Raw genomic sequence first — 26,890 nt, 5'->3', positions numbered from 1 at the left:
ACCATACTGAAGCAAAGCAGTCACGTGACTTGGGCAAAAGTAATGAGAATGAAAACACTTTGGACCTTTAGCCAACCACTGCACGTTTATTTGCGTAAAATTCTTCTAACACTTTTTGGCAACGTGCACACGGCGTACCGGCAACACTGGACTGCACCAGCCTACATCTAGGACAGCTTGACTTGTTACTCTGGGACGTGATAACTTTAAACTGTCCTGGGATCACCTTAACACTGGCTACTTGCAGGAGGTCCCTTAAATCCGTGTCGATATTGGGGTACGCTTTGACGTAGTACTAAAGCAACACAGATGGCGTTGTTGTTTACACATTTACGCTTCACTCACCTCAAACTGACTGTAAGCCTCTTCAGGGAGCTGCAAGGTGACATCAGTGGTTAACGAAGTCCCAGCCTCACATACTCGGTTAATTTCCTTACGGAGTTCAAGGATAACTTCCACAAACTTTGCGAGATCATGGTTAATCCAGCTGTTTTGTGGTTCCGGGTGTTCACTAGTGAAAAAGGTGGCAGAACCATCCAAGTGGGCGTGGCATTCTTCTACCAAATGGGGCAAAACTCCTCCCACTACCTTGGAAATGGTATAAAACAAGTGATGGAGGGTGTAAAGGGCAGAGTTACGGGATGGGTGATTGGTTGGTTGGCAGTAGAGGCGGTCCTTAATAGAAGTGAAGTACAACGCGGAGATTTGATTGGTCAGCAAAGGTATCAGGGAGGCGTTGATTTTGTGGAAGGTGTGACTTTCTATGTGGGTTTTGGCCTACAAATAGGATTGATATTAAATTGAGCTTTTGGGACAATGGGTCAACTAGCCTGTTGATGGAATCCTGCTAACAAATGTAAGACATATCTATCAGTCAATCTAGTGTGTTGAAAATCTTCTGGATCGTATTTATAATCAGACAAGGCGGCTACGCAGTACCTTAAGGTACTTCGTACCTTTTGGACCTCTTCCTTAACCTGCTGCAAGATATTATCACTAACCGACGCCATGGCTATGTGATTAGCGTGACAAGCCACCCACCATCTAAACTTGAAACCAATCACACCAGAAACCACGGAATGTAGGCAAAACAAACCGTAACACATCCACTCCGTAAGGTTTGTTGTTTTTACCTCCCGCAACGACTTCTACAGGGTCCACGACGTTGCCCAAAGATTTGGACATCTTGATTCCATTTTTATCTACAGCAAAGCCATGCACAAAGATTGTTTTGTAAGGGGCTTGGCCCCGTAAGGCTACCGATGTGATTAGGCTTGACTGAAACCAGCCTTGAAACTGGTCAACCCCTTCTAAATACAGATCAGCCATTTGGTTTCCTTTTAAGACTTGCGACCACGAGATGCCGCTGTCGAACCATATATCCAAGATATCCTGAATAAGAAAGTTTTGGTTGAAACAAGATCTGATGGTTAGTACTAATGGAATTTAATTAATCTTGTTCAATCAACACACACAAAACAGTGGTAATGTTTAATAAACCTAGTTACCTCGCCTTTAACATATTCTGCACCACATTGCGAATAGGTCGATGGCAGCAGCTCTTCTACTGGCAATTTCCACCAAAAGTCACTTCCAAAACTTCTCAATTTAGAACACAAATGTTCTATAATATCCCTGTAAGTAAGATAAAATCTCATTTGAGTTAGAGTAGGTAATACAAAACTCACTCGGTTATCAGAGCATGTTCGCTGTTTTGGTTATAAAACACTGGGATAGGCACGCCCCATTTCCTCTGCCTAGAAATGCACCAATAAGGACGTTTTTTGAGCTGACTAATTAGGGCGTTCTTGTACACCTCGCTTCTTTCTAACGGTAAGACATTTACGTCATTTTCTAAAACTTCCTAGACGAAAATAAATCTTATTTCTACTGGTATAAGCTGCAGTCAGCAATTTAATACCCACCACAGCCTTCTTTTTGATTTGTTCAGTGTCAACAAACCACTGTTTGCTAGCTTTAATTATCACAGGTTTCTTAGTTCTCCAGTCGTATGGGTAACTATGCTTAATTTCCGATCTACCTAACAAATCCTCTTTAATATACTCGATCACCGCTTGATTACCTTCAGTGAGAACGTATTTGCCAGCAAACTGAGCGCAAGCTTCAGTTTTGTAGCACCCGGCCTCGTTTATTAAATCGACCTGATTAATTTTGGGAAGTTTAGTTTAAAATGTGACTTTAAAAGAAAAACGTACAATGTCAATTTTATTTTGAATGCCAACCAAAAAGTCTTCAGGACCATGCGCTGGAGCGGTGTGGACTAAACCTGTTCCTTTCGTGTTAGTCGCATGACTCGAGTGGAGAAATTTACAAGTTAAATCTTTGTAAATAGGATGGATGTAAGTAGCACCCAAAAGCATATCTCCTGAAATGTCGCGTTCAAATTAACGTTTTCTTTGCAGTGGTAGAGTTAACCTGAGTGTACTCCAAGCAACTGGTACTCGCAATTAGTCTCTCTGTTGAAACTTTCAAGCAATTCAGTGGCAATGATGTACAAATCTTTATCTTCAGGGTCAGGTTTTTTAACTATGCAATAAGACAATGTATTGTTGTATGACACAGCCTGGTTACATGGTAAAGTCCACGGTGTAGTCGTCCATATTACTGCATATACTCTGTATGTGGATATAAGCAGACAAATTTTAGTCTATGTCCAGTTTTAACCTTTGTAGGTATCATCAGACTTACGCTAACAGATCTGATGATCTCTAATAGTTAATAAGATCAAACTGACCTTTTATCACTCAAATTAGGCAGAGTGGGGATACTGTTTACTCGGACACGTACATACACACTAGGACTGATGTGATTCTCATTGTATTCCAGTTCAGCCTCAGCTAATGCAGTTCTGTTAGAAACGAAATGTTTAAGTAACTTTATACAATATTTTAAAATTTGTAAGTAGGGTATAATAGAAATAATCGCCTTTTTAGCATGTAAAAATACTAAAATTAACATGTCTGAAGATTGCTTTGATTCAATGTTTGTGAGAGCAAAATATTCAAATAGAAAGCTAACCTTGAAGAGGGACTCCAGTAAATAGGTTTAACATCCCTATAAATAACCTTTTTGTTGTACAATAACAGGAACTGTCTAAGCTGATTCTCTACATAGGGCACACTTTTAGTCTCATAATGGTGCTCCCAGTCTCCTACCACCCCCCATGATTTAAAAACCTCCATTTGCGTTTTGATAGCCTGATCAGCAAAACTTTGAGCTGTGATTCAAAAAACTTGGTATAATAATAAAAACCTGTACTAAATATTTGGGGGAGATAATAAAAAACCTTTACTACGAATTTCCACCGGGGTTAACCCTTTACTATCAGATAAGGCTTTTAGTTCAATAGGCAAACCATGACAGTCCCAACCAGGCACATAATCCACTTTTCGTCTGTCTAGTATTTTATACCTCACTATAATGTCTTTCAAGATCTGCAATCACTCATTACAGCTGCGATTTCGCATATTTTTGGTGATTACTGACCTTATTGATTGCGTGACCCATGTGAGGAGCTCCGTTAGCGTAAGGGGGCCCATCGTGCAGCACAAATTCCGGTTCTTTTAAATGTGCTTTTTGCCACTCATACAGCGTGTCGAACCCACAGGTCTTAATCACACATTATTAGAAAACCTATACAAACTGCGAGTACTCACCAATGAAACGTTTTTATCCCTTTCAATTAGTTTCTTTCCTTCTAGTCTTAGGGGCAGTTTGGTTTTAGGTAGCAGTACAGTGTCGCTGTATGTTGCTTTGGTGCAGTAACTGCACTTTGTAATGTATTTGGTTGTACTGAAAATCCTGAACATTGTACCGGTTAAATTTGTGTGACAATTTGAACAAATTTAGGGCTCCAATGTTTATTAGGTTTAAAAGTGAGGTTATGTTTGTGTTTTTGTTAAAACCACGAACAGGAACGTGACGTCATAAGACGGCTAGCGAGCTAAAAACTCGGTTTTAAGTAGAATTCAGTAGGAAAATTGCTCTCTAGTATATTTAAGAGTAATTTTTTGAATCTATTTATTTTGGGAGAAAACTGGATAAAAGAAAATTGTTGACACGGCTTACAGTCTCGGAGTAGAGCTTGGAGTCACGTCTAAACAAAAACTTTTTTAGTCGGTATTACAGGTCACATTATTTGGCGTCGTTCCAATCCATTTTCAAATTTTCTGCTTTTCTGGCATTTTCCTGTTCCTGCTGTTTAGTTCCAATGGAAAACGTTGGGGGTCCAGGAAAAGCGTCCTTGAAAGGAAAAATACGTCAACGTCATTTTCCGATGGAAAGCGTCGCCCCTGTCGCGTCCAGTGGCTTCTCCTGTGGTTAATTAGGGCTCCTCTGAATCCAGGAATTCTGGATTACAATCATTGAGGAGGCATGAAATATTCCAACTATACAGGTAAAGTTTTTAAGTTTACTGCTGTTCTAATCAGAAATTGTGCTTGGTTGCAATTTTACTGCATTGGGAAGGTTGTTCACCTCATGAGCTAGCAGGATTTGTATAAAGTAACAACCAGAGTTGAATTTCACTTGTTTAATTTGAATTATATTATTAAGTGTTGTTTTAATTAACAGACTCAGCAGTATGACCTCGGACGCAATGGGAAATGGAAAGACCAGTGATGATCAAGGTATGCTTACTAAAGCAGTCCTACATACAACTTACTATACCTACTTTATAACAGATGAGTCCCTAGCATTGACCGATTTGTACCTGAATCTCCAGAAGGCCTCAAACCTACCAACCACTGAAGAGGAGCTGGCTTTCCTGAATGAGCTACTTCAGTCTAAAGAGCTTAATGCTCTTGTTACTATTCACAATAAAATTTTAGGCAATGTGGAGCACAGAAGGTTTGTTTTCAATTTTAGCACCATTATGTTTGTTAATGTTGTGTTATTTTTAAGGTATTTTCCCATTCCGGTTCTGTCAGATGGTATGCAAGTCCTGGCTGATGTGCTGGAACTATTGTTGCAACAGTCACATAGAAGTCAGGATTGCCAGGAGTTGTTTATGACACTGCAGAGACCCCATTTACAAGTTTGTACTTACATTGGATATGAGTTCAGTACTAGACAAAAAGTTGTAGGGTTTGTTGTGTGCTCATGATGCCATAGCCCAAAAAGACTACTACCCCCACTTGCCTGATATTCCGATGGAAGAGGATGATGGAGAGGAAACAATTAAAATTGTACAGCTGGTTAAGAGTAATGAGCCATTGGTAAGTAAAAAGTTTATTTTTGCATTTATGGTGGTATTGTTGTCAATTTGATGTTGTTCCAATTGATGTTTCTGAGCTGCTTTGTGTTTTTTATGTCTGGACCTTAATTGAAGCTGCTGTCACGTTTTTCTGACGAAATTAAAACAATTTATGCAATTTTCTTTTTTTTCTGTGTGTGCTCAAGACTGGTGCTCAAAGCGCTGAACCCATCGTCGTAAGTATCATAATTGCAGTCTGGCCTCTTTCAATGTTCTCAGTTTCATTGATGCTTGATTTTGTTTTATTCATGTTGTTATAAAATTCTCTTCAATATTCCTTGTTTATTAAAATTTTTAGTTTTCTGCTTTTAAGCCTACTATTTATACATCTTTGAATTTGAGATAGGACCCTCTGTAGCTTGCTGTTAAAGTTATTTTTAATTCAATCACACTGTTTAGCAAGCATGCATATGATTTCACCTTGTCTATCTTTTAAAATTGAATACAGTGACAATCTACATCATTTTGGAAAGAGCTGAACTTTTACACATATTGCAGTAGTAGACAATGTAAATATTTCTAGTTTGTCAATTATTTCAGACAACCTGTATAGTAGTATCTGTTGATTATGGCTCTTTTTTCATATGCGAACTGTTTAGAAGAGCAAAATCCATGTTCTTTAATCTTTTGATAGATTCTTGTACTTACCTCAGTATTTATGATGTATGTTTAGTTTTTTCTTGGTGGTTTCATGTTTAATGTCTTTTCATTTATTGCATTTTTGTGGTAGAGTAGAAATCCACCAAAATTGCAGTAACCAGACACTTTAAAATAAAAATAAACACTTATCCTTTTGTATAACACAAACTAATTCTAATTCGATTAATGAGACTGCTAGTAAGAGAGAGTGTGGAGTTTTAGAGTACTTGATGTCATAGAAACTCAAGTCAGTACTATCACAAACTTTGACTTGCAGTCATTGACAATATTTGCGTTATTCTGAATGTCCAGACACTTTGGGGAGTCAAGGGAAATTACTGATAAGCATGGTGGAGCTATGTAGATCGCTATTAGGGCGTGGCTGTTAAACATCAACTTCCTCTGTCAATTTCCATCTTTTCGCTATCAGTGAAGTGTTTGAGGGACGTTTATGTTTGGTATACAGGGCGCGACAATCAAAAGTGACGAAACGACCGGAAAAATTGTGATAGCAAGGGTGATGCACGGGGGAGCGGCGGATAGATCGGGTCTGATCCACGTCGGCGACGAAGTCGTCGAAGTAAACGGGATTAACGTTGTGGGCAAGGAACCCAATGACGTTCTTTCTATACTGGTTAGTCAAGTGATATACAGGGTGATTCACTTTAAGACTAGTAGTTAAAATTACGAGAATAGTCTAGTAACAGTTGAATGTTACTAATTGTGTAAAATACGAACATTTTAACGCACAGTCTTCGTAAACAACTCTGTATAGTCTATGACCATAAGCAACTAGTTGAAAATAATTCGGGCACATTCCAGCAAAGTTCAGAAGGTACTATAACCTTCAAGCTGATACCAGCGGAAAGTAGACTGAACACGCGTGAAAGCAAAGTTAGGGTGCGTGCCCATTTCGATTATGACAGTTCTGCTGACCCCTACATACCGTGCAAAGAAGCTGGACTGGACTTTAAGAAAGGTGACGTTCTACACATAGTGTGCCAGGACGATCAGTACTGGTTAGTTTTGGTTTGTTTATGGTTCTTGTAGTTTTAATGGCGGTTGTGTAGGTGGCAGGCAAGAAAGGAGGGGGACAAGAACATGCGTGCTGGTCTTATACCTAGCAGGGCTTTGCAAGAACAACGCATCGTTCACGAACGGGAAAAACGCGATGGGGAGCAAGAGGAGAGGAACGGTGAGTTTATCTGTTCATTGCCCCACTTCCATGACTCCTTCCTGCTTGTGTCGCATTGATTTAAAAAAACAAACCGCTTTTGTTTATATAAAAATTGCTTCTTCCTGCTGGCCTAGGGCTGTGCCTGCCCGTCCCTGTAGCGGCCGACATAGACGGCTGTAGCGCGACGAAACCTGCGGCCCGTTGCCTGGCCGCCGTCGACAAAAATAAAACTAAAACCATCATTTACGATACAGCTGAGAATGACGACTTTGATCGTGAGATGATCGCCACCTACGAAGAAGTGGCCAAACTGTACCCAAGACCGGGCCTGTTCCGCCCCATTGTGTTGATCGGACCGCCTGGAGTTGGGCGGAACGAGCTCAAACGTCGCCTGATTGACACTGATCCTGAAAAGTTTCGTACACCGACACCTTGTAAGTGATTCTAAAAAAAATTAATTAATGTGGTGAGGGTTGTTCTTCTGTTCAGTCACTAGTAGAGCCATGAAACCTGGAGAAGTGGACGGGAAGGAGTATTTTTTTGTACCTAGAGAGAAAATGGAGGCAGATATTGATAAAGGAAAGTTTATCGAGTATGGAGAGTACAAAGGAAACCTCTACGGTAAGTCTAACAATTCTTTGGTTTTATTTTTGTCCTCAGCGAAAAGTCCACCATCTTTGCGCCTTCCTTTATGTTAAATTGATGTGTGACAGGTACGAGCGCTGATAGCGTGAAAGCGATAGTAAACTCGGGTCACGTGTGCATTCTAAATCCCCACTATCAGGCGTTGAAGATGCTGCGCACGGCCCAACTGAAGCCTTACGTCATCTACGTGAGTCCGCCCAGTCTCGAAGTGTTGAAGGACACGAGAATGGCCAATCACGCGCGTAGCACTTTTGACGTCAACAATTCACGTGGATTTACGGTAAGCTAAGTTTATTTTGTTTACTACATTTTTTGGCCTGACAGGCAAAAGATATCAGCCGGTCAAAACTGAAATATGAAAGTTATACGGGCTTATAAGCCGTGGTCAAATGGAATTTCTTCCTAAAAGGATAACTTTTATATTTCAGTTCGATATTAGGATAGTATGAATTAGTTTACTTTAAATTGTATACCTTTTTCCCATATAACACCTTCCGGTCTTAAGAGGAAATCTTCACGTCACTCATTACATCTTACTGTCATTCCGTGACAGTTATGTGTTACTTACGAGTCCAATGACAATCCAATATTCTCGGTTTTCAACACTTATTTCCACGGTCCAACATGCACCTTAACCTCCCTCAAGCTTCCATTTTGCGTGTTTGTAACGAGGTTGGGTTTGTCGACAGGAGGACGAGTTTAGAGATATGATCAGGCACTCGCAACGCATTGAGTTCTTGTATCAGCACTTTTTCGACGAGACCATTGTGAACGACAATTTGGGGGCGGCGTTTGCCAAACTTTTGGCCGCCGTCAATCGTGTGGAGACCGAACCGTTATGGGTGCCCGCCTCTTGGGTTCAGTAGACAATTTATCCCAAAATTTCATCATAGTTTAGACTGTTTTGTCTGCAGGTTTTTTTCACTTAGTTGGGACCATTTTTATTTGAAATTAAAATTTAATACTCGCCAATCTAATTTGATACTGAATTGAGTTTGAAAGCAGCAAATAGCTGACAATAAGGAAAAAATTGATATTTAATTTTCATTCTTAAATCTTACTTAGCTAAATTTTAATAAATCAAGAGAACAATCGTTATGAGCCTGTAGTTTATTAATACCAAAACTAAAGTTCACTCATTTTAGGTAAATATTCTACCATCTTATTAAATCAACTTACCACAGCGTATATATTTAATACATTACCAGACGAATATTCACTGCCATTTAGCGTTAATACCCCATTAGTTAACAATTTTAAGTATATTATATTGTATTGTGTGGCTTTTTGACTATAGTAGAGCTATATCTCATTGCTTTACCGTTTGTCCCTTAAAGGACACACACTGTATAGACTACTCGACCTAACTAAGGCGTAGGCCTCTGAATTAGTATTTGTATGGTTTACTTTCGATCTGTAAACTCTATATAGGCTTAAGTAATCCTATTTTGAAGAATCTCATTCACTTTTCAGTCAAAGTCGAATACCCTAGTAAATCTTAACCTGTTATTGTTGTAATGAATTTTTGTATAGTTACCAAGAATTAAATTATTTAATTTTTTTTTGGTGGCTTATTTTCTACTGTCCCTGATTCCTAAATAGTTTATTGCGGATAAAAAAGCGTCAAATTCTATGTCACATTATTTATTTTATTTGTTCACGGGTGATTTCCTAGCCTTGTAAAGGCCTATACAGGACTTAAGGGGAGACCAAATTGGTATCTTATTATTACAGTAATTTAAAAATAGACGTGCCTGGCTATCTGGCTACCGAAGAGTATTAATTAATTACCAGTTATATAAAAAAATCAATCGCATTTAAGTTCTGCTTCTCGTTAACATTCTTTCTTTGTCTCTCTCGCACATTTCCTATCACAATAAACAACCTACCGGCTACAACAAACCTTTAGGCCAACTTAACATCATAGTAACAAATTTATTCTAAGACCGTTGCTCATCTAATGAAGTCTTCACAAAATAAGTGGTTAACGTCCCTTTACCCTTAACATGAGTAGGACCACGACACTCACAGGTGTATCCGGCATTTTGTAAAATTTCCGCGGTGTCTTCCGGTACTTGAATCTTGCCCATAACGCCGCATGAGTCCATCCGGGAAGCCACGTTCACCGTGTTGCCCCAGATGTCGTACTGGGGCTTTTGCGCCCCCACGACTCCTGCAATTACCGGTCCGTGGCTAAGACCTTAAAAAAAAAAATTAGGTGTCAGCAGACTTAGGAAAGAGTGAATATAATAACCGAATCGTAATTTGAATCTTTGGAATGCATCTCGGTTGATTTGCTCCAAGCTGCTCATCAGACACACGGCAAAGTCTACCAAGGCTACGATGATGTGCTCGGCTTTTCTGGTTGCTTCCTAAAATTAAAACAAAAAGTTGAGTTTAGTCTATAAATGATGTGAGAAACATATTAAACTTACTGTACTATCGTTCTCCTCTTTGCCTGGCCGCAACCCAGAAGCCAGCATATACGTACTGCCTATCGTTTTGATTTTTTCAATGCAACTGAATTTGGGTTTCAGCAGCAGCTGCAATCACACAATTTCAGTTTTGTTCATTATTTAATTAGTGAAACCTACTTTATCAAACTCGCAGATAATCTCGTTGAGCAACCTAAGACACTCCAAACCTTGCTTGTTGACATCACTTTCATCGTAAAACTCCTTATAATTTGGTATGGAGGCGAACATAACTGCCACACACGAGTACCGCTCGTGGTATAAATCAGTGGTGACTCGATTGGATAGGAAATGGTCGGCCACGTGGGCTGGCAGAATGTTTTCCAGCAAAATCTTTAGTAACCTTTGTTAAAACCAAATTATTGAACTCCCGTGATTTTAACCAACCTTGTTAATCCCTCTCATGGTTTCCACTTCTTCCTGTTCCACTTTCAGCTTCTCCTTCCACAAGTAATCGGTCCTGGAAGTGTATTCGATTTGCCTGTCGAGGATGTGGAAGAAAATGACTACCATGGCCAAAACCAAAGCGGTTTTGGTCTCAAAAGGCAAACCAGGAAATCTGTGACCGAAAATTGTTAAAATCGCATAGAAGAATGGTACATTAGGCGTACTCATCGTCGTGCACGTCCTGGGCGTGGTACTCTTGGAAAAAGTCCAAATAGCTGTAGATCAAAATGTGTACAACCACGGAAGTCACCATTAACACCAGCTTAAGGAGGAAGCCGATTCTCAAGAAGACCGAAATGGCTGCCAGAACTAAAGCCGAACTGTACAGGTAGGTCTAAAAGGAATGTTTAGTATAGTTTAGTGCATTTCTTTTTTAAAATTTAAAGGGGGTTAAGTGGAATTTTAGTGCACTGCCCACTAAAGTTTAACCAACTAAGCAATCTAAAATTACAATTTGTGTGGTGCTTACAGGGACGTATTTTACTATTTCCGGATCAGTAGCGGTCGTGGCGTTTTCCACAAACTCTGTGAAGTTTCCAGTTGACAGAGTGACGTCAGTAGTTGGTTGAGATGTCACCGGAAGCGGATTGTAGTCAACCTTAACGAATAAGAAGAAATAAAAGCTGTTCAAGAACTCTGGCAACAGTGGCAACAATGTTAGCAGGTAAGTAATTATTATGCATGTGGTTTGTTCAAAACTTGTTATGGTCCAGTTTCAAATTCTACATTACTACCGAACTTTCTACTAAAATTCCTTTTAGAAGTAAAAGCTTCAATTTTTAAATCTATTTATTTCTCATGCCAGAAAGCCGTTTTGCGCTCGTGTTTTTTTTACTTTCAACGTAATTTCCTCAAGAAAGAATGATAAACAAGCCCAAATGCTACAGTGTACTAAAGAGAGTATTATTTGTATTATACATTGTTAGGAAATTTGCATCCCTGGTTAATGTAAACAACAATTTTCTGTCGGGTTTTTTTAGTAAGAGTAGAAAAAGCAGTAAAAGGCAACTCCGTTACTAGAAATTAGAAAATTCACGATTTCACGTAACTTTATGGAAAAGGTTTTGTAAAAACACATAATCTTAAAAATTAAAATGTATGCTTGGGAAAGTTCAAATTTGTGACCACTTACTAAAGTTATAACAGCACAAGTAGAGATCAAAGTCACACTGACTAAAAAGATAGACAGTCGCAGACACCGACTTTCGGCCACGATTTGTCCTGGGGGACTACACGCCCCCGGTTCGTCGTGGGGCGTGTCCGATGGTGGGCGCGGTCCACAGCACCCATCCAACCAGCACAGATACACAAAGATAAGCAGCACCACTAAAGTGGGCGCCACCGTCCCATATAACACTACATTCCTGAAATGTCATATGTTTTCTAAAAAAGGGAGTTAATCAAAGGAATTCTTACTTGGGAATGGTGGTAATTTGCATAATGCACATCGCAACAAAGATTAAGGTGGCACAGGCTACGTAACAACGAAATTCTGGGTCGGGCTGCCCTCGATACTCTCTCTCTTGCTTCCGGTTTTGAAACCACAACACGGCAGGGTTCAAATCATCCGAGTGCCGCCATTTCCTGTCGAACAACATCCGAAACTTTAGAGTTTTCCTGAAACGTTTACTTCCACTTGTGTGACTGTAGGAACCTTGAACTTTAACACTCAACCAGAGTGCATCTTTAAAATATCAATTTCAATGCGGCACTTCCTTTCTGTTGGATAATCTTGTCCAACTTTCCGGGGAGATTGCCGACATTTTTATTGCACAGTTTTCATTTTACTTGACTTAACCCCAAGAGAATGTTGTTTAAAAAGTGTTTAGAAATTTCTGCTTCCGGCAGGTAAACCCGCGGCAATATTTACTTGCAGTCGAAACAAATAACTGGAAAACTCATTTAGTATGGATGGAGTTTAGTGCCGCTTACGCTTTCGGATTAAAGGGCAATTTTAAAGATGGGGAATAACGACTCTGACTGGATAATTCTCTCAGGCCTCGACCGGATTTTCTGTATAAAATCAACAGGTGTCTAAGCCAGGTAAACTATCCACCTTGCAATTTGAGCTTTTTGTAAACAAGAACCGTGCTCTATTTAGTCACGCTCAGCGGGGGGTCAGAATTTGTGTTAAATGAAATATAAAAAGGAAAAACACACAAGAGTTTACTAATACAGTTAAATCACTGACTGTTGAAAAGTCAAAACTTACTTGCATTCCAGGCAGGTGGATCTGTCAGGCAGCAAATTGGACTCGATCATTCCCAAAGTCTGGAAAGAAATTTTGAAATCAAATTTGTTTACTTAATTGGTCAGATCAAAGACAATTAGACGGTTAGTTGTTTTGTTCATTCCCATTGTTCGATTCCAACAGAACAGAAAACTTGATACCCAATAATCCGACATGCTTTTACTGTTTCCTATAAATACGGAGAACCGGGAGAAAGCCACAATAATAATGGAAATAAACAGGAGTTTCCCAGACAACTGTTTCGCCAGTAAGTCGTAATTATCCTAGAGTGGAATGTAATGTTAGGGTAGGAAGTTCGCGACAAATAGGTTTACTTAAACCTATTTACGTAACCTAATAGTTATCACTTAACTTCGTCAATTAAGCCTAATAAACTCAAACTCTTTGGAGATGGATAATCGATTTTAGTTTGAATAGTAAAAAGATTTTAATATGAGTTCATCACTACCACATCCAATCAGATAATTGTATTGCTGACCACGCCCAGAAAACCAACACGTGACAAGTTAAAAGCACACATACAACAGTAACAAGACTATTAACGATTCTAACCAAAAATATTAGTGTATCAACTGGCACAAATTAATATTAGTGTTTGTCTAAGCCACCTTTTTACCTTAAATCGTCCATAAAAAGCGGAAATACGGTACCTGTAAGTAGGTGGGAAACTGAAAATTAAACAGTTCATAGTTGTGAACAAGTTGGGTGACGTGTGACTCTTACCGGTTGCCGGTAAGGTGGACTTACCGTCAACTCGATGTTCTTGGCCAATGTGGATTCGGCGATATTGGCAAATGGCTTATCGGCGCCCCAGCACTCCACGTACTTGGTCATTTTGCTTGAGGGTCTTGTTCTGGTGGGTGGTCCTCCTGGAGTGGCCACGCCCACTGAATCACCTTCATGGTTAGATCCACACTTACTTAATTTGAAGTTCTTACCTTGTTTACCCCCTTCTCCAAGACTATTATTTCTGTCTGTGTTATTGGAACATTTGAGGTTGCCGTTTTGTACTTCTCCATCGTTTTTCTGCAACAACTAGGGTTAATGCTTGCTAGGGTTGTAAGAGTGGCTTGTCTACCTTAGGTGGTACTATTAGGTAAGTTTCGATCTTGTGATCGGCTAAATAGCTTTCTCTGCTCTGTCCATTGCCTGGTTCCACTTCAAACCGGTCACCTAGTTGAAGCAGGGTAGCTTTGGTTATGTGCACTCTCCTGTAACATTTTTGTGTCAAAAAGACTGGTTGATTAGAACATATTTATTTGTACTTATTACTATTTTCTTTGAAAGAAAGCTTAGAGGTAAACAAAGCAAAGATTAAAAATTAGTTAAGTTATAACATTAAAAAGTTTGAGAATAAACAAATAATATTTCCCTTCGTTTGGTAGGTTGCAGGATTTCCAATATTCAATACAGTTTCTAATAAAAATGCTTCATTTGTAAGGATTTTCTTGTTTGATTTGCTTTTTTCACCGAATTTGGACTAATAAAGCTCGAATTCTTTTGATAGAAGAAAACAAGCCTCATAATTGGCCCTTTTCAGGTGTACAGGAAAATCTTACGTAAGCGAACCTTTTAATTTTGTTAATTAATAATAATTCTGAGAAACCTTTAAAGGACCCAGGGACAGGACATTTTTTTCTCCAAAAAGTTCTTCCTTTCCAAAGTTTCGCTGTTATTGATTTGAATGGAATAAAATCTGGACTTTTGGTAATTAGAGAGAGGTTTGGTTTTTTTTCTCTTGAAGACACACATTTAGCTTTTGTTACAAAGTTTAAACGGTAATACCATTCCTCGTTTGTGGTCTTTAGTCCCTATAAACTAGTTTAATTAAATATTTTATCTGTGTACCATACAATGCATTGGCGCAAGTTTCAGGCAGTTGCAGCTCCGATAATATTTGCTCACTTCAGGACATGTTGTTCCTTATCTCGGTGTTTATCTCGTGCATTACAACTCTGCCAGGAATTGTGGCCTTAAATAAATTGCCCGTTATTGTACTCCTGCTCCCCCATGTTTAAATTGTTCGGAATTACTTCTCCCGGTGTAAAAAACCAATCAGGCTCGATGCATCGAACAAAAGAATGGATCGACGATAACCTATATTTTACTGGGAAACAATGAAACTAATTTAAAACCTGAAAAGGTGGTTTTAATCGAAACGCATCTGCAGTTTGACACCCTCAGTGTTTGTGATGATTAATTAATTTTTTTTTTTGATAGATAGATGCTACCATCCCTATTGAATTGACAGTGATGTATTTACATCTTATGCTAAGTGGACATGTGCGTCACTTGCTTTCTAGACCAATCACAAACTACTCACTGTGCTGTTATTTACGTAAGTACATGTGGACTTATCATTAGTCTGTCTAAAGCAGATAAATATAGAACATATCTTACTCTGACTTACGTTAAGGTTGACATTAATGACAGACGGACGCTTACCCTGCTATTCCGCCGCTTTCCATGTGATTGGCCAGAGTGACGTCATCGCTCCACACGTCAAACTGCCATTTTCTCAGCCCTAAAACGCCGCACAAGACGTTTCCGGTGTGGATGCCGATCCTCATGTCCACGTTGAAACCCGTCGCGTCACGAACGAACCTGTCATATGATTGAGTTAGTTAGAACTATTGAACAATGACAGTCGGGAGAAAAAGCACTAACCTGATTGCTTCGATCATCTGCAAACCCATATTAACGCAATTGTAGGCGTGGTTCGGTCTGGACACTGGTAATCCGGACACGCAATAGTAGCAGTCCCCCAAAATTTTGATTCTCATACATTGGTTTTCCTGGAAAATAACAAGTTTTTTCATTCTTTCTGAGGGTTGTAATTGTGTTTTTCCAGCTGTGGGGATGTAAAGGTAACGCGTTTTTTCCCTTCCCCACTGCTGTTTGGGAAAAAATGTTATTTTCCTACAGAGTCGAGAATAAAGTGGGTAGTTTTGTTCGACGGACACGCTTTCCAGTATTTTACTTTATCATTTTCCGGGCTCTTTATTTCCCTTTTACGTGCCTCGTAAAATATTAACCCTGCCATACACTAGCGGTTGTTCTGTATCGGTTACTTGTTCATAAAAATGGATTCTGGAAATCGAATTTGAAATTTATCACATTTTGGACAAGCTTGAATACTATCAACCTATTAAGATTAGTTTAATCACGGTTTTAGGTTTTAAGAGACGTCCTGAGTGATGCGTAGACAAAGGTTGACAGTTGTGACGAGTACAATAGCGATCACGTGACATTAAAACCAATCAAACCCAAGTCAATAACGCATCCAAATAGAAATGGCAGTCAGAATCGATTCAGCCGTAAACCTGCAGTTTATTATACTTAATAAACGGTCGAGTCGCTTTCCTGAATGGCAATTGGGTCTCCCTGTGCTGTTCAGAATCCGTCTTCTGAAATTTATATTTAATATCAGCGCCCTACACTCGTCTCCATACCGTAATAGACCCTGTTTTTCGAGCGGGAGAATATTTTCCGTGGCCCGGTACAATAGTGATCGTTTTAATTTATCGTTTCGGGAGAATTCACCGTTTTGTTTGCTGCTGCATAATACAGAAGCGAAATAAATAGCCACGAGCAGGAAATTAAAATTTAATTAGAGAAATTCCTATCAAGAATCTAGCGTCAGAAACTGGAAGATCAACGATACGGATCTAGTTTAAATTGGTCGCCCATATTAGTTGCTGTTTACTGTATTTCAGTGCAGTAGAGGCAATTTGTCAGTTTTTTCTGGCTAACAAAACAACCTCAAAATTGAATTTTAACCGATCCACTTTAGTGGTTTGGATAATAATTATCCATTATTGTTGTAACCTTTCTATAGTCCAATAATTATTTTAGCTTCACCAACTGCAGCCTAAACCGTGAGTTATAAATGGCTGTGTCAATAACAAAACAGTCTGGTAAACAAAACGACCATATTTGCGTCAAAAAAAGTTTAAATGGTCCGATTGAAGTTAAATTAAATTACCGGGGCCCTCTATGCAAATATCGGCCGGTGGTAAATTAGCTGATTTATTGTTACGATCAACCATTTTGTTTGTCTTCCCTTGATTTATGAATATTACGGAAGGAAGTTTTATAAATCGATAATGCGACAATAAACCAGAATAGTCCTCTTCAGAAGGACTAATTGGACCGTAAACCGCCCTATAACCATATTTTTGCATCTGGATTTTTATGTTATAAGCCCTTAATTGATCGTATATTTTAACCGCAACCAGTCGTTGTATCGTGGTTATTAAATTAACGTCATTATCCTTCTTAACAATGCTGAGTCCCTTTTGCGTCACCCTCCTTTAGAGGAGCAGTGAATTCAAACTGTTGCTTGGCTTAGAAACTGCCAACCTAGTTTCAAAGTTAATACATCTTATTAATATAGTTACTGATGTTACAGAGATTAAAACGACGAAGACGCTAAAAACTCACCTGAGCAATTTGATCAAATCTACCAAACAGCTCGTTCAAAGTCTTCACCAAATCACTGGCGGACAACTGTTCACTCAGTGGAGTGAAATTTACAATGTCCGCGTACAAAATGGACACGTTGTTGTGCCTCTGGACGTACATTTCGTGAAACGTTTGAGTTTTGTGTTCGGCACACGCATCCGCCATTTTAAGCATTATGCTTCTTTTCACCTAAACGGATAAAAAACTGAAAATCAAGTTAATGGTGTTCGGATGTAGCTAAAACCTCGGCAGCAATATAAGCAGGAATAACGCTGAGGAGTAGCTGTTCTTGCTGGCCTTTCTCGCACTCCAACTTCACTCTCGACTCGATGCAAGTCCGGGTACCCACGAAAGTTCTACGATGCGCTGCCTCTGTCAAATGTCTGTAGTACAGCCCTGTTAAACTAGCTGTGACCAGGACTACAGCTTCGGGAACTAACTACACCCCACGAGATTACAGTAGACAAGCTAATTTTAACTTTTTAGAATGCTTACCTGAATAAAATCACTCTGATTATTCAATCTGTGTGCAATTGAAGTGGCAACGTGGGCGGCTGTCACAATGGCGGCTAACGCGCACACCACCAGCCTGGACAACGGCAACATGGTGTGAATAGCGAGCAAAAGTGCAAACAGTGGCAACGGCGCATGTCGTCCCGCTGTAACCAACCATTCTGATTACCATGGTAGACCAATTTGGTTGAGTACCTAAGAGCAACATGGCGGTGGTGGACGAGGCCGTAATCACCAGAGACGAAACTAGGGCCCACGCTTCCGATTCCAAGATGACGGGAAACTGTGACGCTGCCAAAATGGCGATTAGGGCAAAGGTGACTGCTGTCATCATGGTCACCGGTAGAGTGCTTTTGTTTTGGCCCTAAAAATAGAAAAATAATGTTTTTGATAGATTATTCTACAGAGATCAGAGTTAATTACAGATTATGTTTACGGAAGCTGAGCCCAAATTAAAGCAACTGGTAGCCGGAACACATAACCTTAAATACTGGTTTATCCGTGATCTTCGATGCTACTATCTTAACTTAATGTTTGCGCAATTTAGTCGAATTGAATTTACGGGATAATCGAGTTGGAAACCAATTTGGAGCGTCCGGAAGACGCAACAGGAATTTAATACTTGTTGCGTCTTTTTGTCCTCACCACTGAAAGTTATCGAATGTGCGTCGGGGCGATTTAATAAAAATAGCGTAGCCGCATTACGACAGCTTTTTTTCAATATAACCGAATCGAACACTCCACTACAGCACATGAGAGGAAATGAAAATGGAATTAACCCGGAAATTGCGTCGGCATATTGGCGCAATTAATTTAGCCCTGTCTGCATTGTGCTCAACAATGCAGACTCTCGATTTATTTGTGCTGCTGCAGGACAAAATTGGTTTACTTACTTGTGCCTGGAGCACGCAGGTAGTGATGAGAATTCCGATCGATACTAGCGTGGAAACTGTCAGTCCTGACAGAAACAGAGCGTGTTTTAACCGTATACAGTATCTCTGGTAGAGAGTTTCCAGTTCCATTCCATCCACTAAAACAATCAACGGAAATGTAGTAACAAAGTGATATAATGCTGTGCAGTTGAGAAGTGTCACAAAAATTAAGGAAAATACCCTTAAAAGTGTCATAAATACAAATCTCGGAAATTAACCACCAACATACAAGTTTATAGTCAAATCCATAATGTTTTTTGTATCATTTTAAGTTTTAACAGTCAATTTTTAGGTTTTTGCCTACACTTTGGCAACATCGTAAATTTCTGTGACTGAATTTCAATTATTGTGTTAGGTCTGTTTGCAAAGGCGATTCCTGACTGGTTTCCAACTTAGAAACAGTAAATGTCAAGTTTCATTGGTTGAATGCTCACGTGACTATGACGTTTTCTGACTTGTGTCCAATGGACATATCTATTTCTCTGATTACTAGTTGGAGATTTCCTCTGCGAACAGACCTATTGTCTCTAAAAACATAGATGTGTTTCGTTTTCTTGACAATTGGCGGATTAATCACGTATGGCTAAAATATATTTTCTATCAAATGAACAAAAGATAACAAAACAGTGACGAATAAACTAAACTTAAAAGCTATTTAATATTGGCTAATACAGCAAAATTCAAGGGCTTGAAAGGGTCAATTTGCTCTCTGTTAACCGTTTTAAAAAAAAATCCGCATTTTTCACTAAAAAAACACTGCCACGAGAATAGCGCAAAGTCGTAAACTCGGCAAATTCCCTAGGGTTTTTACGGTTCAGCCGCACGCGAAACTTTGAATACGTGTGCCGTTTTAATTAACCTTATTTCACGTTAATACATCCTTGAACTGATTATTTAAGGGTCGAGATTTTTAGGGCAGATTTCTTGACGCGCTGGAGGTCAACTGTATTTACCGGCATTTTTCAGAGTAGAAAAGGGCGTAATCAGAAACCCATTGACCGGAGGCGGCGATAAATTGATGCAATCAGGACTTTACAAAGAAACAGTTTACTGTGAAGGGACGGGATAGAGTTGCAGACGAGTTGTACTGATTAACTTGGCTACACTGCTTTTAGTTGGAAATTAACTTTAGCTGTGAAATGCATGTCAGCGACATTGTTTTTCCCGTTTAAATTATTATTTTGTCAGTCTCTAGTTTTATAGGTTCAATTCCAGTTACCTCAAAGTTTGTATTTGTCCTGCAGTATCAAAGGAAGTTACTTTTAGCTGGACATGTGAGGTGTAAATATCCCAGAAAGTAGACTTTTCTTATTGGCAGCATTCGTCTCAAAGGGCATCAAATTAAAACCGACTTTCTAGGAAAAAAGGGATGGGTGGGATGTAATAACCGGATCACTGAATTCGATTAAGCCAGAGACGACGAAGCCAATAAATCCGCATTTTTCTAGGGCTCGATCTCTGGAGTGCGAATATATAAATCAGAACGCGATTTTCAGACCGGAATTACATGACGTGCACATGACAGCTAAAGGATTAGATAAGAGTTTAATAGGAAATTAAAGTTTTCCGAGTTTTAAATCGATTACCATAACGTCTTGCTTTGTTTGCAGCTTTTCTTCTCACGCTCTTCACCTTGTCTTTGAAACGCTGCATAACAACGTTCTCCTCATCGCTGGATTCTGAAGAAGACATCATCGAAGACAAACAGATGGAGCAACGGTCTGACGAACAGCTACTGGTACTGTCTTGGCGGTTCCAATGTTTCGGTAAGCGCAAATCGAAACTGTTTTGGTCGTCCATGGTTGTAACCATATTGTAACGCACCACTGTGATTGCACTTTAATACTAAATCAGGCTTCAATTACTGAAAGTATTCCAGTCTTGACAAGGTCAAATGTTGACCACCTGATTGACTAATTGCCGTTTTTATATAACTTATTGTCTTGGTGGAAAAATTAACCGCGTATGATTTGCATTAATCGGTGCTTAAACCGTTTAATGAGTTTAAATGGGAAAAAAACAGTTTCAAAACTACACACCAAATTTTAATTTGTAATTATAAGTCTGATCAATCAAAATCAATCAAAAACCAAAATTGTCATATTTCAAAGTGTAAAACAATTATTCCAGGAACTTTATTTCCTAAAGGCACCCACACACGCCACAGTCAACAAATTAGTAAATTAACGACAATCTATTTTTAAACCGAGCTTAATCAACGATGAAAACGCTTTAGAACAATAACGACTCTATTAATCACTTTTTGTAATAAGAACAAATAATAAACTTTCGCACGACACGCGTAACCGGTCGAGATTAAATCGTTACTGGATAATCCAGGATTCTATCGAAAGTGGGATGGTTCAATTATTAACGAGTCGTTGGTAAAACGCGTATAACTTTAAAATTTGTTTCCCATAAAAAAATTACTTAGTTCTAACAACACTAGAGCTGGGCTCAAATCTCGATAATGTTTGATCAAAACGAGGGTGTGTGGTGAACGGGTTATGGATAATAATATCGATAACGCGGCCTCGACACTAGCATGGCCAAATTTGAGCCAGAATTTATTAATATACAAATGGTCTCCTTGAAATATGTCCCACAGGATTTTTCAAAGCACAAACACAGATTTGTATCAATTTGTTTTAAAAATTCGGGTAAATTGGTGCGGTATTTAGAATTTTGGGTCAAAAAACATTCCTGTAAAGCAGTAAAGGTGAGTTAACCCAAATTTTAAAATTAGTCTCAAGTATAATCAACTTCAAAGCAATTAAATAATAAGTCAACAATGCTTCTACGGGTCATTATTGCTTGGCATCAGCTGGAATTTATTACGGTAAATCCCATTACAGTATCAATTCGTTTTAAGCGATTCTGAACCTTTTGTGTCAAATAATCAAAATGGCTGCTAAAACACATTGGCATTTTAGCGAATTTCTAATAATACCTTACAGTTTTGAAATTTGCATTTAATTTGAAATGGCGGCTGTAAATACTTCTATCATTGAATTAAAATGGCGACTAACGGAAGATTTAGGTAATAAAAGTTCGACTTCATTATTTTTCTTAAAAACTTTCATGCAAATATTACTATGCAGCAAATATAGGTGTTACTGCTCGGACTTACTCCATATACGATCCAGTATTGCCATCCTTGTTCAACGCTTTGCGCTGTGTCAAATTTTTGACATCAGATGCAGTGCAACCATAGATACCACATGAGTAACTAGAGTCGACATGATGAATAACTGGATTGGTATCCTGAATTTTTAAATTGTTCTTACAGTATTTGAACTAAGTAATTTTTTGTTAAATATTTGTTTGAAGTATTCGAGTCTGGTTTGTTACGCTCAAATAGTTAATCCAATAAACTGTGATGTTTATCCAAAGCCGACAAAGAAAAACAATTTAAGAGAAAAAAGTATCAGGAGATGAAATTCGGCAAAATAAACAACTGGTCTGTACAGTTACGGGTTGGATCCGAACTTTTTCTGGATTAATCGTAACATGTGCTCGCATTACACAGTTTATTTACCCCAATCGGGCGGAATCGTTAAACTTTCAAAGTTTTTCCAACGATCTTTCAATAAGCAAATAAATATTTAAAATCTGGGAAGATTTCTGCGAGACCTATTTATAATCCGGTGATTAAACCACAATTTTTGAAACAAAAATAAAGTTGATATTTACCAATACGGTTTTACGATCAAATTGCCGCTAAATTTGGATTATCAGAGACCAATAAAGACAAGCAATAACGCTAATAAAAAAACCCTGTAAATCACACAGTCGGGGTTAATGAAAAACTCGAATCTAAGGCATACATGATTAGTCTGGATATTAATCGAATCAAATCCGTCTATGATTATTATTGCAGGATCGAGGTATTGAGCGTTCAATCTAGCTGAACTAATCAGTTTAAAAATAATCAACCTACTGGCCCGAAATATACGAAGTAAACACACCCTTAGGGCTTGCCGGGGTGTAACATTTAGTTTTGCTTCCTGGATAAGCATATTCTTGACAGTGTTGATGTTTCTGTCATTTATGATATAAATCATAGACCAATCACAAGCTATACGCTGTGCTGACATTTTAAAGCAGTAGTAACGAATACTGTTTATTGGTAAACATTTTTGGACACTCTGTATATGTGAAAATAATTTGACAAACTAATTGCAATAAGTTTCACTTTTGCGGGCTATAAAATCACAGTCCTAATCGGCTTTAATCGTTCGCGTATCGAACTTTTACTTATTTAATTAGTTAAATTTAGATTAATTAGTTCGGGAACGCGATTGTAGGTAAACTGCCAGGCGTCGTTTACCAATCATCGACCGTTCTATTTACTTTCCATACATAAGTGTAGTAAATTGGTTTAGATGCTAAATATAACTGGGATATTAAAGACGTGGTCGTAGATTCTTGAACCGAGGGAAGAGAGTTATCGAGAGAAAGGGACATTTGACAGAAATCTGCCATTGTCAACCAGTTTTGTCACATTCTATCCATACTCTCGGCAGTTGTACTGCCTGCGTTCAAGAATGTTTTACTCCCATTAAGTTTTTTTTTTAAATTTTGCAAATTTTTATATCCTTCCTCCTAAATAAGGAGAAGACTGAAAGGTCTCAAATTGTGCTTATATTGCGACCGATTCTAAGTTTCTTGTGGATGGTTGAAAAGTCACTTGACTTTGCTTTGATGAGTCTCAAAGAGCAGTCAATGTCAACTGAGAGGTTTGACAACTTTCATCATATAAAGGTGAAAATGCCAGGTTAGATATTTCCAGCGAGGATATTTTCTAGGAATTACAAAGTAATAAAATAGCATGCTTTTAGAATACACAAAGTTTCTAACTATTGTTTTTAAATTATGAATTCTTGACTGATGGTGAAAGTAAAAGTGTCCTATTATAACTAGTTATTCAAACTAAAACCATCCAAAACTAAGAGATATTAATGCAGCAGGTGTTTTTGGAGTTTAACACGTTAAATGGACTGAATAAATGATATTCTAGAGTACTAAACTAATATTTACTGGTAAGTCATCCAAGCTTTGGAAAACTAGTGCAATTAGTGCAGGGACCTACAAACCAGTTATTGCTGCGTTATCTAGAAAATGAGGAATCACTCAATAAATTTACCAGATAAATTTCAACTTTCATCATCCTGAAATCAAAAGCTCAACAGCCAGAAAGCATTCATCCTGGCTTTTCTGCTATTGATGGTAGTTTTTGTGATTGGTCAATGCAATCTGTCAGTCTGGGTTAATGCAATTTTGCAACAAGTTGATTATCGATTGCATGCTATCGATTACACCCCTCTGTACAAAGTGGCAATCAGCAATTTTGTTTCGTCTAGTAATTTCCCACTCAATGTCCACCCGATACAGACCGGTTTTTATTTATTCAGTAATTTACCGGTGCCACATAAATAACTAAGGGCGACGTTAATGAGAGCGGGGCATGAATATCGTTAAGGGACGATAAGGATATCAAAACGGGTCTGCGTTTTACAAATTAGTCGGAAAACTTCTTCCCCGGCTGTATTATAGTTGCGGATTCATACATTTCCGCAGTTTTTACTGAGATCACTGGTGTGTGGAATAACAATAATACTGAAACGAAAGCCCGAGGGGAATAATAGCTATACATACGCATAGGTAATGCGGAAAAAAAAATGTTAATTTCAATTTTCTGCTAGGAGACCAGCGGACCGGAATAGTGCACGTTAGTAATAAATAGGAAAATATATTTTTTCCACACAAAATATATTGTTATTGTAGGTAAATTTTTCTAGTACAATCCTGTAATTTTTGAACGGTTTGAGAAGCATACAGAGCAATTCACAACTGTCAAACATCACTTCCACTTTGTAGATTGAACAAGCATTGCTCTGACTAATGCAAAACTTGGAAATCAGATCGCCTTAGTAACTAATGGGCGTTAAATAGCTCGTCCAAAACGTCTGGCAGAGTGGGACGCTTATAAATTTGTCCTAATCTAAAAATTTATTTTTAAATGCTGGCCGCAGCTGAAATAAATAATTCAAAAAATTTTAATAACATATTTACGGCATTCTTTGTGTATCAGCGAGCGAAAATAAAATAACTCTCTGCTAGTTTTGAGGGCGCAAATTTTGTATTTATCCGCAGTCGAAAACATCGTAAAATTTTGTTTAGTAGCAATCGCAAACACCACAAAATGTTTAGGTAAAAGGTATAAATAATATGTCAAGCAATTTTTTCCAGAAAACAAAAAGAAAATCAATACAAATTTCAATTAACTCTAAAATGGTGAATTTTAAATAACGTTTTATAAAATACCAATTATGTTTAGTCTCTCTTGCATGTAACCTTTATACAAATTGAAATTAGCTCAACTTAATCTTCAATTTGAAAAGTTAATAATAAAATATTACAATTTTTAAGTGCTTTTAGGAAAATTTCTAATCAGCTTAGGACTCAAAATTAAAAATTGTAACGTGCTTTGCAAGAGTTAATAATTATTAAATAATATTAAAATTAGGTTACAGCAAAAGTAAAGGGGGTAAATTGTTGTAAAAAAGCAAACCTTCGTCACTCATTGCGATTGTTTTAGACGTCACCGGACACCAAAAGTTTTCCCGCTAAAAACGTGTACGCGTTCAACGGAATCTTACGACGTTCCCGAGTCCCGCGGGACACTCATCTCGTCCGACAATGCCGAGCATACGACGATCGGGAATCAACTGGTGGACCCGCTGCTAAAACTGTCTTTTGGCGCTCCGCTAGCGCGTGCGGTATTAAATGGCGGCGTCGCATGTCCCGATGTTTGCCTATTGCCGATTTGAGCTGTCGACATCGGGTAAATTAACCCCCCACTTTGATCCCTCCCTCATAAATGATTCCTCAAGGGGGGCCCGGTAGACGATTTCCGTGTTCGTTGTTTGCACCAATTTGTGTTATTCTTTTACTAGTTTTACTAACTGATTAATCATCAATTTGATAACAAAAATATAAAAACTAAAATAAGTGAAATAGTTAAAACCAACCAAACTGACGTTGACGTCATCAAGTGCGTGTCACTCCAATTCAAATTAACCGTCATTCCTCTGTGAGTGACTGGATTGATTGGAATCACTAAATATAATTTGTTCCACCAGTTTCAGTTGTTTTCAAACGTGAAGAGAAAATTGAAACATGATCTGGTTTTTTACGGTTAACCATGCATCGATAATTCGATACAGGAGTTTCCCGGTATAGACACGATTTTTCACTTATTACACTGCGTAATGCCGCGTGATCAATTGACGATTTGTTACCCCGTTAAGAGTTTCCTCCTATTCAGTTCAATTGAGCGTTCAGTAAACCGTTTCTGAAACAGTGCATAATATCAATGGTGTGCTAGGTCACGTGACAACGTCAAATTGACGCTCTTTTAGACAAATCCAGATGATGGAGGACACATAACTGTAACTTTTTGAAAATGTTACCAATCAAGTTCATATAAAAAAACTCCATTAGTCAAATGATCGTTATGCATATTTTAACCGGGATATACGAGCGTCAATATAATCAGGGCCACACCATCAGCGAATCGGCAGGAATTAATACTAAAATATGCTAATTCCGCATTTCGAGCTTAAAAAGGGCACATACAAAATGTGTGTGTGTGTGCGCGATGACGAGAAAGATTTATGATTTGGCCAACATCAGGGTGCTCGATAAGCCTGACGACAGATTTTCCTGTCCGGGAAAACACATTTTGATTACTATATGCAAACTGTTCCAGGCTGAGATGTCGAGAAAAGCTGTCATTCGATTTGAAATTGAACGATATTTGAAAGTAGACCGAATAAAGTTCAAAGTAATTTAGTTTTACAGGCATATAAGCAGAATTGTGTCTGTTGACAATGAAAAATTTCATTATTTCACATTTTAAATTATACAAACTGAAACAATTTAAAATGTGGCAGTATGATGGGTGGTTTTAAATCGAAACGTCGCCTGGTAGCGACCTCTGATTGGCCACTTATTACTATAACATATCTTTACAGTAATCTACTTTCAAATTAGGGCTGAGGCTGAAAG

At 38.4% G+C, this 26,890-nt stretch overlaps 4 protein-coding genes and 1 long non-coding RNA gene across 10 annotated transcripts in view; 2 read left to right on the top strand and 3 right to left on the bottom strand.

Moving 5' to 3' along the window:
* Nucleotides 1–58: 58 nt before the first annotated feature.
* IleRS-m (Isoleucyl-tRNA synthetase, mitochondrial) lies at nt 59–4,020 on the bottom strand. The gene is made up of 14 exons (XM_081983764.1): nt 3,678–4,020; nt 3,508–3,630; nt 3,308–3,455; nt 3,040–3,238; nt 2,756–2,869; nt 2,437–2,636; nt 2,217–2,386; nt 1,926–2,162; nt 1,689–1,864; nt 1,509–1,635; nt 1,097–1,392; nt 831–1,044; nt 346–777; nt 59–295 (listed from the first exon to the last, which is right to left on the bottom strand). The coding sequence occupies exons 1-14, from the start codon at nt 3,828–3,830 to the stop codon at nt 68–70; spliced, it is 2,817 nt and encodes a 938-aa protein (XP_081839890.1). The 5' UTR covers nt 3,831–4,020; the 3' UTR covers nt 59–67.
* A 235-nt stretch (nt 4,021–4,255) lies between these two features.
* metro (membrane palmitoylated protein 7-like protein metro) lies at nt 4,256–9,297 on the top strand. 4 transcript variants are annotated; one of them, XM_081983775.1, is made up of 13 exons: nt 4,256–4,417; nt 4,594–4,649; nt 4,704–4,869; nt 4,924–5,056; nt 5,106–5,237; nt 5,422–5,451; nt 6,381–6,548; nt 6,737–6,933; nt 6,985–7,109; nt 7,346–7,525; nt 7,581–7,712; nt 7,805–8,016; nt 8,426–9,297. In XM_081983775.1, the coding sequence occupies exons 2-13, from the start codon at nt 4,604–4,606 to the stop codon at nt 8,600–8,602; spliced, it is 1,698 nt and encodes a 565-aa protein (XP_081839901.1). In that variant the 5' UTR covers nt 4,256–4,417; nt 4,594–4,603; the 3' UTR covers nt 8,603–9,297. The 4 variants fall into 4 exon arrangements, with proteins under 4 accessions (XP_081839901.1, XP_081839899.1, XP_081839900.1 ...); XM_081983773.1 differs by having other exon boundaries at nt 7,226–7,525; XM_081983774.1 differs by lacking the exon at nt 5,422–5,451 and having other exon boundaries at nt 4,257–4,417; nt 7,226–7,525.
* Nucleotides 9,298–9,364: 67 nt separating this feature from the next.
* On the bottom strand, nt 9,365–21,145 carry Ac76E (adenylate cyclase type 2 Ac76E). 3 transcript variants are annotated; one of them, XM_081983749.1, is made up of 22 exons: nt 20,404–21,142; nt 18,779–18,915; nt 18,081–18,249; nt 17,868–18,031; nt 17,617–17,811; nt 17,352–17,561; nt 15,576–15,703; nt 15,354–15,512; nt 13,987–14,119; nt 13,847–13,934; nt 13,656–13,795; nt 13,559–13,576; nt 12,870–12,928; nt 12,074–12,241; nt 11,790–12,021; nt 11,127–11,255; nt 10,822–10,991; nt 10,598–10,769; nt 10,331–10,543; nt 10,172–10,279; nt 9,991–10,108; nt 9,365–9,936 (listed from the first exon to the last, which is right to left on the bottom strand). In XM_081983749.1, exons 1-22 carry the CDS (start codon nt 20,627–20,629, stop codon nt 9,677–9,679), a joined length of 3,396 nt encoding a protein of 1,131 aa, XP_081839875.1. In that variant the 5' UTR covers nt 20,630–21,142; the 3' UTR covers nt 9,365–9,676. The 3 variants fall into 3 exon arrangements, with proteins under 3 accessions (XP_081839875.1, XP_081839874.1, XP_081839876.1); XM_081983748.1 differs by having other exon boundaries at nt 13,656–13,934; nt 20,404–21,145; XM_081983750.1 differs by lacking the exon at nt 13,559–13,576.
* The window catches only part of LOC145731785 (WD repeat-containing protein 47), a 30,494-nt gene continuing 24,164 nt past the window's right edge, over nt 20,561–26,890 (top strand). The window contains exon 1 of the mRNA XM_081983755.1: nt 20,561–20,583. Within this exon, the coding sequence (XP_081839881.1) occupies nt 20,576–20,583 (8 nt within the window). The 5' untranslated portion in view covers nt 20,561–20,575. The remainder of the gene's footprint in view (nt 20,584–26,890) is intronic.
* LOC145731800 (uncharacterized) lies at nt 23,816–26,540 on the bottom strand. Its single transcript, XR_014178879.1, has 2 exons — nt 25,392–26,540; nt 23,816–24,852 (listed from the first exon to the last, which is right to left on the bottom strand). It is a non-coding gene; the product is annotated as an uncharacterized LOC145731800 (long non-coding RNA).

This window comes from Ips typographus, linkage group LG7 (assembly GCF_016097725.1).
Source record: "Ips typographus isolate SLU linkage group LG7, UJ_Ityp_2.0, whole genome shotgun sequence".
NCBI classification, from domain to species: Eukaryota; Metazoa; Arthropoda; class Insecta; order Coleoptera; family Curculionidae; genus Ips; species Ips typographus.
This window is presented reverse-complemented; position numbering and strand designations above follow the sequence as displayed.